Raw genomic sequence first — 16616 nt, 5'->3', positions numbered from 1 at the left:
TATCAAGTTTCAATCCATATGCGTCAAACCATGGAAAATAGAATACACAGCACGTAGCTCATTCAGTGGCGGTCAAACGTGATCTGCTGGTATCAACGGCAAGTTCATTGTCTTCCGATGGTGTCCAGTTTAGTTCTCGATGGTTGTAATCTTCAAACAGAAGTAATCACGATTTGCTGGTTTCAAAATTTTGACAATCTGGGTGTAATAAGCATGCTAATTTTGGTCTATTTTCTAAATGATGATTTTGGAAAATTCTAATTCATTTCATAAATTTAATTTCATAATTTTTTATCTATAATAATGTCTGTTAGTTTAAAGCGGTAAAAATTAAAAAAAAACCAAATGTGCATTTCTAATCAGCCGACTGAACGGAGAATAAATCGGTAATAGTTCAATAGTGACTAGTATAAAGTAGATGTATGATCATGGTGAACCCTGTTCCAATTTACCCTTCCCAACTAACAAAACCGCCTTCCCGTGGTCTTTGTGGAGATGCAGAGGGTAACACGGTCTCCAAACAGCAACCTTCACAATAGGATTTCTGCTCTTTTCCCATTTGATTGCAAAGACGTGCCCGGCGTCGTTATGGATCCTTCAAAGTATTGAGTCACTAAAACTTGTACAATGAGAATGGTCGGACACTCCCAGCCCCATTCAGTTGATTCACTGTGCAATTTAACTGATTCGGATCAATCACGGAGTAGCAACCATTGATATGTGCAGTCAGTCAAGCTAAGCTAAGCTAAGTTGAACAAAACTTATCGTTTTCCATTAAATCTATTTGGTAAACTCTGACATTTTCATTTTCAACTCTCATCCCGGTTTATTTTATTTGCAATTAATTTTGAGCTTGTTTTGATAATATCATTACTATATATAATTCAATTTGGAGAATTGTTACCAATTGTGAGCCAGCTTTGAATTTGTTTCAAATTTTGCTCAGAATTACCTTTATCAAATTTTGAACCAATGGCCCAATGCACTGGGAAAACAGAACCTGAATTCCCACTAATTATCGCCGCTTGGCTGGCAACCTGAAAAAAAAATTGGTGAACAAATCGGAGTTAGTTTCATCCGGTGGTCTTTAAACTTAAAAACACGCAAACATAGGGTGAAAGAGACAAAATAGACTCTTTCCCGTGCCCTGCACAGCATGAAAATATCACCAACCAAATTATTGACCAATTTCATATTAAAAATGCTACATTCTGGGTTGCCAGTCCAGTGGCGATTAATTAGTGGTAATTTGGGTTCCATTTTTCCCAGTGTGCAATGGCAAATTTTACCCATGTTCACAAACAATTATGGTATTATGTATAGTTTTTTTTTTTTGAATTAAGATGTTGGCTCAACTTAATTTGATTCTATTGTCTTACTTCTTGGAAAACTTTAATGCAGTTTCAGTCAACTTTGACTCGATTAATTTCAACTAATAATTTTTTTTTGGGATTACCAGTTTTTGTTCCTTAAGCAGACAATGCAGATTATGCTTTAAATGTGTGTCCTCCCAGCTGGTCTTGAGGTACGATGCTGGCCTTGCAAGTCAGTTGTCGTAAGTTCGAGTCTCGGCTTGGGAGAGACTGTTAGTGTCAGTAGGATCGTAGCGCTAGCCTCGCAAATATTCTGTACACTTAACAGTTGGCTGCGAAGTCCGTGTATAATAAATAGATGGTCAAGTTCCCTATCGGAACCAAGGTTTCGCTTTTCATTTATGTGTTGCCAGCATTAAAATATTAAACAATACTTTTTTTCACTTTCTAGACTTCAAATGCACGGACGAAGGCTTCTTCCAGCATCCTCGGGATTGCAAGAAATACTTCTGGTGTCTGGACGCTCCGGCGCTCGGTTTGGTTGCGCATCAGTTCACCTGTCCCTCGGGGCTGGTCTTCAACAAGCTGGCCGACTCGTGCGACTACGCCCGCAACGTGATCTGCAACATTAAATCTTCGACGACGACTAGCACCAGCACCACAACGACCACCACTACGACGAGTACGACGACGCCTGCTCCGCGGGCTCGTGTTACGGCCGCCACCAGCAGAAACAGCTTCTATAATCGAGCCTATACAACTACGACTACCACGGAACCTCCGATCGAGATTGACTACTCGGAGGAAGTGGATGGCGGAAGCGAACCGGAGGAGGATCCGAAGGTTATTAAGGAGTTGATTGCGTTTATCAAGAAGGTTGGAGGTATTGAGGAGCTGGAACGTCAATTGCAAGCCCAAGAAGATGGTTCAGTTGTACTGAAGGGTTCTCAAACGGACCAAGTGTCGACAACTCCGTCCACAATCAGCAAGAGCCTGTACGAGCGTGTACTGAGTCGAGCCGGAAATGGACTGCAGAAGTTCCGTCCTGCGTTGACGTTTACTCAAACCGATAAGAGCGGGTCGACGGAGAACAAGTATTCGTCGGTGGTTCGTAATGGTAACACCAACAGTCGGGTTGGCCCTCAGAATGAAGGTATCGAGCGGTTGCCCGAGTTCGAGGGTGTCTTCAAGGAGCGTCCAAAGTATGTTACGTTGACCAGGCAAAGACCCACGAAAACCAGCATCGAGGATGATGTGGATGACGACGATAACGATGACGATAATGACGAAGAGGAGAATCAACCGTCGACGTACTCGACCAGGAGGCCCACTTCGGGTCCAAAATACGTGAGCATTCGTAGACAGCGACCGACAACGACGGTGGCGGAGAGTGTCGAAGATGACGATAACGATGGGGCAAACGTGCAGCAGTACAGCACTGTCAACAGGAATCGCTTCCGCCAGACCACAACGGAGGAAACCGTTGAGGAAATTGAACGGGTACCGAGCCGGTGAGTTAGTTCAGGTTTTGGTTGTTTTTTGTTTGTGCTTTAATGGTTTGCTCTTTGTTTTAGGTACAATTCCATCGAACGTCGCCGAGCGACCGTGCAGTTCAATCGCTTGCAGGAAGGCGACAAAGATGATGTAGGCACTGATTCGTCTCTATTGGTACCCTCCACCGATTTCCAAACAATTTACACAACATCGTCTAGTACCGATGCACCAGAACAGTTCATCACGTACAGTACACGACAGTACGCTAGCGTAGAACGTAGCAGCACTACCGAGGCGCCCCTAGTGGACCCGGTTGCTACGGTTCTGCCACAGACAGCCACTACTCCATCTACAGGCAACATTGTACAATACCTCAACACTGACATTCAGACGACGGAAGCCCCCGAGCGGAGCGCTCCGGCAGACACTGTTTCAGAGCTAGAATTAAGTAAGACCTCCGTGTCGGCGGACTTCGACGGCCCATCGACGGATGACACGGTGACCGTAGATAGTAGCAAGAACGAACAGACCAACGAGGTAACCACAATACTAAACCTAGGTGAAAGTGTTACTGGTAGTAGTGTTAGTGAATTGGACCTGAGTGTGCATAGTAGTAGTGTGGGTTCTAGCGGTGATATTGTAAATCCTAGAGTACAGGAGACTGATGAAGATCGGCTCCTGCTGACAACTTCTCAGGCCGGTGGTACCGAACTGCCGATCACCACAACCTTGACCCCCTCGACGAGCAGCGAAAGATTGTCCAGCACTAACGAAGAACAGTCTAACTCGATTTTCAAATTTTCGCCAAGAACTAGGAAAACTACCACCACAGCAAGTCCCTTAGAAGTTGTCACTAATAAGCAGAAATCCGATAGTCAATTAACCCCAACCCAAGCCGCTCCCCGTCCGTTCGGTGGAGCGGTTCGACGCACACGGCCAACACGTCGTCCTGTGAGCAGCGCAACGACGACTACTTTGGCTCCCGAAGAATCTACCACTCTTCGCTCGGTAAAGGTGAGTTATGCCAATGATCAAAGGTTTGATCTTTCAGCTAGACGCAGGATCGGTGTGGCCAGCACGTCTGCCGCGTCGGATCCAGCTAGCAGCAACGAGGTAGGTAGCACTAGCGATTCCACGGGCAGCGAGCCGAGTCCACGGCCAACACGGCCACGGGGATTCCGTGGTCGCGTTAGGTACGGAGCATCCGCTAAAGCGACGCCGAGATCTTCTCCCTCTCCTACTTCTTCATCTTCCACAGAGTCGACCGCTGCGGCAGGTGTGTCAACCCAAGCACGCCGCCAGCAGTCGGACTCTTTTGCACGTAACCGTTTCTCTCTGAACCGTGCTTCCAGCCGTGAGCCGGAAGTATCGATCGGAAGTACTACCGAACGAATCACCACCCCGGAGCAGCCAGTTGAGCAATCAACTGCTAGGGCTTCATTGAGGCGGGTGAATTTTAATCTGTACAGCGGTAGATCGAGCACCAGTCCTAGGACTACCACAACCACTGAGGAACCGGAAATCGAAACGGACTCCCCAGTGATTAATTTAACGCTTAAATCTCACACCGGAATCGGTGAGGATCTCTTCAAAACTCAGGAGCGGATTCTGCTCACACTGGGAACGGCACTGCAGTATGGTTTTAGCAATCGGAATGAATTGAATGCTCGTCGGATTCAGGAAAAAGAATCGCAAATCACCAAGGGAACCGTACACGATTCACCAATAACGAACGTCATTCAGCAGCAGCAACGCTCAACCACGAAAAGACCAGCGCAAGATACGATCGACAATCGTTTGGCGGAGGATGTCAACGAAATGGCGACAGAAAGCGAAACTAGTTCCACTGGAACGGAACGAAACCCTTCATCAGTGTTTGAAAGCACCGTCGCCGATCTGGAGCTGTCAAATGACTTCACAACGGTTTATAGTGTAAGCCCTGGGGAGGTAGAAACCACCACCCCAGGTCAACGCAAGTATTTCACAACGCTGCGAAACCGTACAGAAGCGACCACCGAATCGAGCGACACAACCCTGAAGGTTGTGTTGTCTGAAGTTAACACCAATAAAACCTTTATTCCCGGTCGCTCGCGACCGACGCGACCCGGTCGGTTCCGAACCTCAACAACATCAGCTGTCTCATTGGAAACGGCGAACGAAGCCTCAACATTACGATCTAAATTCACCCCACGAAAGCTGACTCCCGTCACCCAAAGCTCCAACGCAATTACGAGCGAAGCCGCCTCCGATAAACCATCACGAAGACCATCTCCTTTCAACCGACGATCGAGACCAACTCTGTCCACACGATCGTCGGTTGCCCCTGCTGTCGAGCCAGAAAGCGATACCGATGATTTCACCGAAAAAACACCGGGAATTTCTACAACCGTAACGCGACGACGACTTGGTCGCCGACGACCGACAGCCTTATCAACTACCGAAAAGCCTCCGGAAGAAACTCCTCGCCAAAACTTGGAGCGGCCGTCCGCCCTGACGCGACGACAACGGCTGCGTTCCACCACAACGCAACGTACAGCTACGGAGTCCCTGTTGGTAGCAACCCGTTCGCCAACCACTGTCGAAGCCTTCACCGTTGAACCCACCTTCGCAGATAGCGCCGTTGGCAACTCAGACCACACGACCGTATTTTCTGATGTTTCTAACGAAATCGAGTCGGTCTTTTTAACGAATGACGTACTCAGCAGTGATAACTTGTTGCGGCGGCAGCTCCCAGAATCAGGCGAGAGAAACGATTCTGAGGAAACGACCGACCATCTGTCTACGGTTGTTACGAACGAACCTTCAACGGAAGCTCCTAGCAAAGCTCCATCGCGTAGGTTCCCTCCCAATGCTCGGCGACCCGCCGGTCAACTGCAACGCTTCAACGACAATCAGCAAATCGAATCCGAAGTGGTTCCAAGTCGAAGTCCTGCTCGCAACTTTTCTGCAAATCGGAAGAAGTTCGGTGCATCCACCACCAGCACCACAACCGAAAACCCTGAAGTTTCCACGGTAAAGAAGTTCATTCCGTCACGAAAGAGTCGACCTTCGTTCTCCGTGGCAAGGGCGCGTGCCTCCAGCACTACAGAGGAGCCTGCCGGTGAGGGTGGTCAAGACCAACCAACAAGTTCTACCATTCGATCATTCCTGGCGTCCCGTAGACGACCTGGCTTAGGGCAGCAGTCGCGTTCAACGACGACGACGGCGGCCAGCGTGAGCGCAGATGATGTGGAGAAGTCATCTAGTCGTCCACTGGGACCGACCCGCAGACGGCCGGCATTTGCCGCAAGTCGGACCCCAAGGCCACAATCATTTGAGGATTCTTTCGACAAGGGAACGAGTGCGGCCGTGAAGCCAAGTACGGAGCGCAAGGTCAATCGTACCTCGGCATTACTGCCGAAGAGGCAGAATTTGTTCGTTCGAACAACCACAACGACGACGGAAGCTTACACTGAATTTGAAACGGATGCGAAGACTACACTCGAGGAGGAGAGCAGTGGCGAGCGTTTGAGCACGCGTGGTTATACGGAAATCCGACGACCTTCGTCGTCGGAGGAGAGAGATGGTGGAGTGACGGGACGATATAGTGGTGAGGTGGAGGATGATGAAAATGAGATTCAACGGCATGGAAAGCGATTGTTTGGACCGGTAGGAAGCGGGAATAACAATGTGGATGATGAGGAACCGGTTGGTGGTGGAGGACGCTCGCCGCTACCCAGGAGACCAGGGCCAAGGATTATTGGATCGGGAGGTTCACGGGGTGCGGGACCGGGGAGTAATACGAGGTTTATTTTCAAGAATAATCTACCGCCGGAGGGATCGACGACAACGGCTAGGGCTATCACCACTCGGGGTAGGAGACCGTTTGGTAATGTCGGAGGATATAAGCCCGGAAATGGAACGGCAGCTGGTGCGCCAAGCGCGGGAGGCACTTCAACCGCTAAACCACGATTTACAGTGACCACCAGAGGACGGCCCGTTTTCGGAAGACAGCGATCTACCACTGCATCCAGCACATCCGCTGGCTTAACGAACGATGTCGAGGAGAAAGTATCGGCACAGCAGGCGGGCCAGTCTCAGCAAGGTGCGGGACCTACACGACGCTATCAGCCTAGGAAACCAACGAGAAAATCGAACCTAACGACGATTTCACTCCCGGTAGGTGGCAGTAGAACACGTACAAATCTATCGTCACTATTTAACCGTAACCCGGCGGCGGTACTAACAACAACCGAGCTAACGCAACAACCAGAGACGACGCTTCCTAGTGTAGTAGAACAACAGACGCCGGTCATACTTTCGGTGGTGCCGATTGTGCAGAGGTCACGATCACAGCCAACCACTAGCACACCTATCACACTTCTAACCGAGAACGAGGTGGAGAACACTACTTCATACGAAGATACAATCAACACAGTCAGAACTACCACCGAATACTACACAGCATCCGATGAAACTCTGTACACCACACTCAATACGGCCGACACAATTTACACGATTAATGATAATATCGATATTGATGATGTCAATATATTGCAGGAACGTAGTAGAACATCCACCACGACGGTCCGACCAACGACGCTCTACCATGTGTTCTCGATCGACAAGGAGAACGAATCGATGCCTTCGTCGACCGAGATTTACCGCACGGAAGAGCAAGAGATCGAACTGCCAGTGGCGAACAAGACGGACAAACTGGTCGAGATCCATCGCGTGGTGGAGATCTACACGAAGAACACCAGCAATCCGGACGAAATTCCGGTTATGCAGAAGCTTGGTGAAATCAATCGCAAGATCATCATTCGTCTCGTTGAACCGAGGAACAAGACTGAGGTCGAAGAGAAGGACAAGAAGAGTCGCACGCTTGTGTTTGCTGACAGTATCTTCAATGTAGAAACTTCCACCATTCCACTGGAAGGATTGTTCGATGCGGAGAAGGAGGGCAAAACAGGAAAGCCCGACATTCAAACTACGCTACTGAACTTGGAGGAGCAGGAGGAGGAAGCTACGGTTGCTCCTAGGGTTGAGATCGAGCGAATCTCGAGTGCCGATTTTGGAGCAACAGAGCGAAGCCGACAGGAGGAATTGGTGACTATTACTCCGCTGATCGCGGAAACGGAACGCTACACTCAGGTAACTACATCATCTGTTAAGCCCGATACGGAACGAACAGTAGATTTTGAAGACAGCACCGTGCACGAGGAGGACGACGATTACTACACGGAAGAGTTGCCAACAACAGTTTCGGTTCAGTCTTCGTCCCCGACGTCGACATCGACATCGACGTCAACAACGTCGACGACGACGACAACAACTACGGAAGCCCCCACTACCACAACACCCGCGACTGAGACTACAGCTTCATCCACAACACAGATCGTTCACAAGTACACGCTTCCGGCAGAATTCTTCTTCCAGGAACCTTCGGAAGAACCAACCACAACAACGACGACAGCAGCGCCAGCGACAACGACAACAACCAGCACGACCACGACCACGACCACCACTCCGAAACCAACAACGACCTCAACTTCGACAACCACCACAACTACTACAACCCCGACAACGACAACATCGGAAGCGACAGCTCCCCAGGAGCGCATTCAATCCCTAGTGATTCCCAGCGTGGAAACGAAACGAAGGTACACTAAACGACCAAAAACCACTGTCTACCGACCACAGCTGGACTTCACGTACACGAACGAAAACTCTAGCGAAGATGAACCGGCCGTTGTCACTGAATCACAGGTAACTGAATCGCTTCCAAGCACTTCCACCCAAAAAGTTCAAAGCACCAGTAGAAAGTACGTTCCCTCGGTAGCACTGCGGTCTAACTTTGGTGAAGGTGCGTCCCACAGAAAGTCCAAAGACATTCAGGTAGTGCCACTGCCGAAACCAACCGCCAAGAAGGCGTCTGAGCCTACAGCTACCACAACATCTACCACGACGACCACGAGCACCACCACAACCACGGAAGCTCCCATAACGAAGGTGGACTTCAACATTAGGTACGTGGTACCGGTCATTACACCGGACTTCAACGCCCAAGAGCTCAAAATCGAAAGCAAAAACGATAAGTACAGCATTCCGCGTGGAACGCTCTACAGCCCGGACTTCATCACTCGAGAAATTTCGGGCGAGCAGCGCCAGGAAAGGCAATATTCGCCCGTCTACCGGCCCGAGCTGGATAACGATGAGCTTACCCGTGCGCTGACCAGCGATCCGGACCCGGTAGCCCTGGAAGCGGCCAGCTTGGATCGGGAGATCCTCGGAGATCGGAGCAGTATCGATAGCGAGAGCGAAGAACGGAACTACGAACCGCGCAACATACCGGCGTACTTCTTCCGGCGTGCCGGAGAGGTCAGTTAAAAGTCTCACACACTCCCACTCTCTCTTTGTTTGTCAAACAAGCCTTTATTAGAGATCCCAACCAGGACACGCCTCCCGTTGGCCATCTGAGCAGCGAACTTTTATGTGTGTGTTTTTTAATTTCTATTTTTTTGTATTAATCCCCGAAGCAACGAGATGCCATAGAGTTTAACTAATTTATTGTTGTTTCTTCTAACCACCCCTGAAGGAAATTGAGGGAAAAAAAACATGACCATATTTCACTATCCGCTTATTTTTGAACTATCTTAAATCTTTGTTTTGTTTCTCCTGCTCTGAACTTTCCCTTCCATACTATATGTGTGTCTGTGTGCGTGTGGTTTTTCCCTCTTGCTGTCTCTTTCTCTTCCTGTTTTTTCTGTGTGTAAGTGGTGTTTATTTTAACCTCGGTTCTCGTGATTTCATGAGAAAAGCCTGGTATACTGTTTTTCCCCTTCTGTGTGTGTATAATAACTCACTGTATCTAGCAAGAACTGGAGGGTGATCAACGTCTTCCAAGAAAATATGACAGGACTGGCCTGCTGTGTTGACGCTGCTGTCGTTGTCGATTGTATTACACACACTCACACACTCGTATACACACGTCCTGCTTTATCGTTTTTTTTTTCGGAGTTTTATTATAGCCCAACACTTACACACTCTATAGTGCACGCGTTGAACATAACCTCACAATTGCACAATTCACCTCTCACTAAGCTGTTTTTTTATGAAGAAAGAAAATGTAGAAATACCAAAATCTTTACTTTTATTTCTATAACTGTGTAGTAGAACTTTTACGCAACAACAGCGAAAAAATCGTATAGGATTGAACTGCGTAACGCTAGTCTATAAGTAGTGGCTTAGCGGCAACACACTGGAGAGAACGACAAAAACACACACCAGAGATTTGAGCGTAAACAAAAGTAAAAAAAAAACAAACAAACAAATATTTATTGTTAAAGTGATGCTATTCAAACTGAGCAAATACTCCAGACTCAACCGCTGATCGGCCAGATTCATCAAGGAAAAATATGACAGCGGTGACAGTGTAGCTAAAATAGTGAAGCTAGTTTTTTTTAATATATAGTTAGGTTAGGTATTAGGCATTCGATAGTATTATTATTACTGTTTCTCAAAACATCTAATCGTAAACGATTCGTGAAGTTACAGTGCCGAATCAGAACAGCACCACAGTTTAGCTTTTAACATTTGCTCTGCCACCCTATCAGTGAATCGTTTGTGTAAATAACATTTATTGCCGAATTCTATAACGTTACCCTATTCTATCTGAAAAAAAAAACAACGCACACTGTTTTGAAACAAACAAGTAAACCCCTTAAACACAGTTTTAGTGGATTGTATATAGTTTCTAGTTGATAGAGAGTTTTACAGTAGTGGCAAACGCGCTACAAACGAGCAGTCCCTCGAAGCAGGGCGGAAGAACGACGACGGAAGAAAGCTGTTAGCATTGTTTTTGTACAGATAAAGAAAACACTGGAACAAGCGTTCGTGAAAATTTAAAAACACACCACTTTTCTTGACTCCTTCCGGTTTTTACTCCACGAAAGACCTTGATTTCCAAGCGATCGATCACCATCACACGCCTCATTGCGCCAATCATAAACATGCTCACATTTTTGTATACATGTATACAAACATATTGATATAGTTAGAAGTGCTCTATTATAGTTGTACTGTAAGTGTGCCTACGCTATCCGAAAAGTGTGTGCTAACTGTCAAACTTGACTCATCGGTGAGGGCAGGAAGGACCCAGGCCCATTGCAAGTAAGCAACAACCATCTCCGAACTGTAAGTAGGCTATGCTTTGATGAATGGCGACGCCAAAAATGTTGATACCTCATACTTATTAGCGGTCTCATGGCAACATATGCCCACTTCACCTTCATTATTTTTGTTTTTATCTATTACAATGGGTCACGCCAAAAAAAAACTTGAAACGTGATTAGTTTACCAACAATGACGATGTTAATCCGATTATCGTGGGTGGCCTAATTTTTGTGTTCACGGTTCATTGTTATATGTTACATAATTCCCCATTCGATGGGTAAAAATTACTCAACTATCCAATCATGTTCGATTAGGGAAAAAAACTCATGCAAGCGACGACGTCGCTTGGAAATCGAAAGGTCATCCAGAGCAGTGTGGTTTTTAATCTCGTTAAGCGATCGCCAAGGCGATTGCTTAACTTTATTCACGGTTTGGTTTCCTGCAAAACAGCTTCAACATGTTGGCAATTAATAGTCGATCTTCATCATCACCATCAGATGCAACTTGCTTGCCTTGAGAAGTTCATTTCAGCCTAGGAAATTGATCGTTCGGTACTCGCGGGTGCGCTCACACTCGAGATTGATGATCGGTTGACAGTAGTTTATACCAAAATGACACGTAGTAGGATGAAATATTATGCACGATCTTCGGATCGGGCGGGTATCGCTTTCAGGTGCTTGGAAACGATTTCCTGTCTGAGCCGGTTCGAGCTTGTTAATCATTTTTCTTTCTCTTCAGTTTTTTGTTTCCATTAACAAGTGACTCCTAGTACAGCTTTGTACAGTCCAGTCGTGATTATGGCTGTAATTGCTACGTTCACTGGCGGTACTTTCTCCCAAGATCTTTGCCACGGCCCATGGGTGCTGAATGTCATGTTATTAGATTTATGGGAAATGTTGGGAAAGGACGGCGTCTCTCTTCTATTGGGGTAAGGTTTCTAGAAAGCACTGGGCATAAGATAGTGTTATATAATGTACTTATCTATGACTATTAACTCATAGCCAAACAGATTATGCTTCGTATACAATTTATCAAAATATGATCTCTTCAAAAGTACTAGCGTTTCAGGTATTATAGCGCAAAACTATAAAACCACTTTAATTGAGAGTCATTTTCCCCAGAAAAGGAATTCACCTTTTGGCAACACTGGTAAATGGTCAATCTCGTTGTTACCGATGAAGACTAATAATTATATTATAATATGGAGCTGCAAATTGTATATATTTTGCAAAACTAAGAATACTTTACTGAGACTTGTTCGTCGTCGTCGTCGTTTTTCCGGAATTTTCCTATTAGTTACATTGCTGTACCAATATATATTTTTAAAGCAATCTGGAATGAGTTCAGTATATATGAGATTTTGAACTTTCGAACTATGAAAAGTGCAATGCTAGTCTCGTTTCACTCCCTTTATGTCAGAACCTTATCGAATCTACTGATATTTTGCAAAGAGTTCAACTGTGAACTCTTATTGTAAAGAGCTTAGTTTTTGTTATCTACGCCATGGTATTTTTTGTTTGACAATTCTTTTGAGCATATTTTCTCAGTACTGCAACCAACTTGGTTAAGCTGACTATCAATTTTTCAGTCATTTCATGATGATTTTGTATTTTTTCCTTTTATCTTTCATTTTTCCCTGTTGCTGTTGCTTTTTTCGTGATGATTTCATTGATTCAAAGTTATTATTTTATCGACTTTATTTTACTTTCATGGTAACATTTTTACTACTCGTCCAATCCCGAACGAATAATAGATACTCAGGTTTGTCGGTCTTGGGCAACCGTTCTTCAATCTCCTCGAAAGCCAGCAGCTCGTGTGTCTTTCTCTACAGCGCACAACTACCGGAAGCGGGGCCTACCCCGGAGTCTACGGCTTTCTCCTGGTTCTCTGCTCAGTATAGTTTTGGCAGCTCTTACGGCAGGCATTCTGGCGGCATGCCCAGCCCACTGCAAATTTCCGCGTTTAATCACCTTTACTATGTCAGCATATTTGTATACTTGGTACACTCAATTTTCTAACTTGCCACCAAGTATTTAACGCATCTTACGCTAAAAAAACCGAGCACGTGCCAATCGCTTCCCTTAGTGTGACTCATGACCATAAAGGTGAACCGGGACGGTCGGCGTTCTATAAAGCGCCAGTTTTGTGCGAGTCTCTAGACGGGACTTCAGTTACGTAGTCCGTAGAAATTCCTTTTAGCACGCTGTATGAATTCCTCAACAATTCAAAAAAAATCCCCATTTAGCTCCACTTTACCTTGAACACCAGTAGCACTCCCACGTTCTCTGCATGCTACGATGTACTTTTTTTTGGCTTAAGTTGATGATGAGCCCCAACCTCGCCGGTTTTCTCCTACAGGGTCTGAAGGCCTCTTCCACAGCTCTACGGGTTATCCCGATTATATCGATGTCATGCGCAAAGCCAAGAGGCATGTGCGATTCTATAATGATGGTTCACGTTTGCTTCTCGTATTGTACCTGTCAAGGTAATGTTCAACAGAAGGTTGCTTCAGTCCATTCAACCTCACGAAAGTGACTACTATCTCGTCCGCTACTCGTAGGCATGATGTTTATCCTTCCAGCGTCATTCGAATACGTTTCAACGGTTTCGTCGAAAAAAAACGTTTCCTTTTCTTCAGTTTTCGTTTTCTGCCACAGCTCATTTCGCTTGACTGAGTCGTACGCCGCCTTTAAATCCACAATGAAATGGTGAGTTCTCAAGTAGTATTCCCGGCTTCCGTCTGTCGCAGCCTGGTATTTACCGACAAAAGGTTCCACCAACGGTCTCAATCTCAAGAATAGTTTACGAGAGAACATTATGTAGAAGGAAGAGCTGTTTCCCACGCATCGTAGTTACCACTTCCCCGCAGTCGTTTCAATGGTACCATGTATGTTTTTTCCACAGTCCATTTATGTTTTCTACCCTCTGCCCCTGTTGTCCTGCGATCCTTTGATCCAGTTCTCTGGCGTATTCAGCTAACACTTACATACGAAAGGAGCTAATTTTACATACGAAAGGACAAAAGTATTGAACATCAATCAAAACATGTGAGATCTGGGAGTAGGCGTGTCCATTTGGGTTCCTCCAGGTGTGCTCGCGAATATTTCAACGTGAAAAGCAACTGGTATAGATGGCCGTTCTCCTCTTTCCACGGCAAAGTTTACCAGGCTCAGGCCGTTATCATAGGTCGGTGGATGGAGACTGGGTTTACCAAAGAATGGTAGGAAGAAATCCTCTTTTCCGACTTGTGCGTTGCGTAAGTGTTGATTAGGCTGCAGTTGAAGAATTTGCTCCTAATTCTAAACACATTTAAACGGTCATCTACGGGTCTCAATCGGGTGACTCTATTCTTTCGCTTATCCAAAGCTTTGTAACCGAAGTTTCGGTCTGCTGCTTTGCCGCCACTGTACTGTAGTAGATGGAATGTCGCGATTTCCTCTCCCAGTCGCTTTAACTCCCGAGTACCCAGGGTAGTCCATTCAGGTTCGCAGAGTGTTCGAACGTTCCAAGTACTTAGTTACCAATCGTTTATCCTTGGTCTTTGCCGATTGATCCTTCCTGTATATCATCTTATTCGTTATTCGTGGTGTTACGGGGTTCAGTAAACTGCCTCACCAGGGCTGCATCTCGTAATGGGACTGCCACCTACGATGACAAGATGCAGCGTTGTGGTAATTTATCCGCTACATTATAGCAGTAAATATTGAGGACATACTGCATTCCCTAACTGAATTAAATATCTTTGAGTCTATTTTACTAGAATCAGCTTTCAAGTATTTTTTCGTGTTTCTTACGTGACTTTCCCAGAAAACTCTGTTTTTGAAGATTCCTTTTCGAATAGTTACTTAAAAGTCAAGTTAATTCTTAAAATCAGATTCCCCAACTATATTAATTCTTGAACAAACAAACACAAAAGTACGAGGTTTTTATGCAGTTTTTAGTAATTACTCATTTTTTGCTTGGATTTCTTAGAAAAGTCGGGTTTATGTGAGATATTTTTGATGATTTTGCCTTTTCATGCGTTAACTCAGAGTGTTAAGTAAATAACCAGAATCAAACTGAACTCCTTTTTCTGTTTGTACACTAAAATGCGTTTCGTTTGTGGAATTCCCAGAAAAGTCGGTTCCTATACCTTTTTCCTGTTCATATAGTTGGTTCTGAACGTCGAGTAAATTATCAAAATTTTCACAGATTTTTTCTAACCTATTCTGTTTTTCAGCTCTGACGAAGACGTCAAATGCATTTAGCAGACGTCATGAATTGATATACTTTGCTTTAGATTCTTTCTGATTGTTTTTATAAACCCGTACAAATAGCTTCTTACACAGGACGATTTGTTATTCATTCCAATCACTGTCTGGTCTTCGCTCTGTTCTCTTTTTTGTCTTTCTTAACTGGATGCTTTTGTTTCCTGCTTTCCTGATCTACCACACTGTCTGTAGCTACTGTGAGTAGCTCACACCCTACAGGGTACAATGGAAAAAATGTGAAAATTTATGGTGTTTTTTTAAACACTTATATCAACATTTTCGAATTTGGTTAACTGTATAAGGTCCTACCCAACTAATTTACTCGATGTGTCTTCCATTTTTATCAGACGATGCCTGTAGACTTTAGGGTGTTCCCACTAGGGTGAAATGTTTTGCAAGTTTTTGCTTCAACATGCGCCCAAATCGAATAATCCAACGGGTTAAGGTCCGGGCTGCAGAGGGCCACAAATCTTTCGGCCACAGCTTCAAATTTTCTAGCAATTTCGAGTAAATTCCCAAAATTTTCACAGATTTGCTCTAAGTTTTCCATTTTTTTCCTACTCTTTAGTCTTTGTCAAAAACATTTAGCAGACGTCATGAATTTTAATACTGGAGGAATCACCGACAATTCATCATATATACCGTCTTTTTGCCTGTCTTTCCAATCACTGTCTCCTCCCTTACAGGGTGCTTCTGTTCTCCGCATTCTTATCTACCACACTGTCGATGCGATTTACTAAAAACTCGGGTAGCTCATATCCTACAACGAACAAATAGCTTTTTCGCATGTTTTTTTGTGGATCTCGGAATCTACGCGATTTTTGACGTAGATTTCCCAGAAAGGACGGTTTTTACGCGATATATTCCCAATAATTCTTTGTTTTAAATCCTTACTTCAAAGAATCGAGTAACACCCTCAAAACTAAATTCCCTAATTGTTTTGTTTATAACACTAAAGCACGCGGATTTTTAAATTGTCGCTATTTTCAGCGCGGATTGGCTTTGTGGCAAAGCTACAGGACTTGTTTTGAAGATTTTTTCTCTCGAGACGTTAGAGTGTCGAGTAAGTTGCAATTTTCCCTAACCGTTTTATTTTTCTTTAGCTTTGGACTGTTTCCAAAGCGTTAAGCAGACATCATAAAAACATTTTTAAATATGTGGCAAATTTTTCAAGACTTTTCTAAAACTGTAATACTTTCCACCTAAAATTTAGATTATATAGAAAAAAATACTATAGACGATAAATTTGTTGGCTTGAAAAAAAAAAACCTGATGTCCAGTAAATATCAATGATATGAATTTTAATGCAAACGAAATTTTTATCCTGGTTCGTCCCATGTTGATCGCGGTTTGCATCATATATTACCTTAGTTAATCCCAATAAAAAATAGAGGTGGAGCATTAA

General features: G+C 44.9%; 1 protein-coding gene across 2 annotated transcripts in view; it reads left to right on the top strand.

Annotated features, from left to right (window-relative positions):
- Positions 1-10697, top strand: part of LOC129717291 (mucin-5AC) — a 102683-nt gene extending 91986 nt beyond the window's left edge. For both annotated transcript variants that reach the window (XM_055667166.1, XM_055667159.1), the window contains exons 8-9: positions 1765-2824; positions 2888-10697. In XM_055667166.1, the coding sequence (XP_055523141.1) occupies positions 1765-2824; positions 2888-9176 (7349 nt within the window). In that variant the 3' untranslated portion in view covers positions 9177-10697. The remainder of the gene's footprint in view (positions 1-1764; positions 2825-2887) is intronic.
- The last annotated feature ends 5919 nt before the right edge of the window (positions 10698-16616 follow it).

This window comes from Wyeomyia smithii, chromosome 1 (assembly GCF_029784165.1).
Source record: "Wyeomyia smithii strain HCP4-BCI-WySm-NY-G18 chromosome 1, ASM2978416v1, whole genome shotgun sequence".
Taxonomy (NCBI): domain Eukaryota; kingdom Metazoa; phylum Arthropoda; class Insecta; order Diptera; family Culicidae; genus Wyeomyia; species Wyeomyia smithii.
The sequence above is the reverse complement of the archived record's forward strand: the minus strand, read 5'-3'. Positions and strand labels throughout refer to the sequence as shown.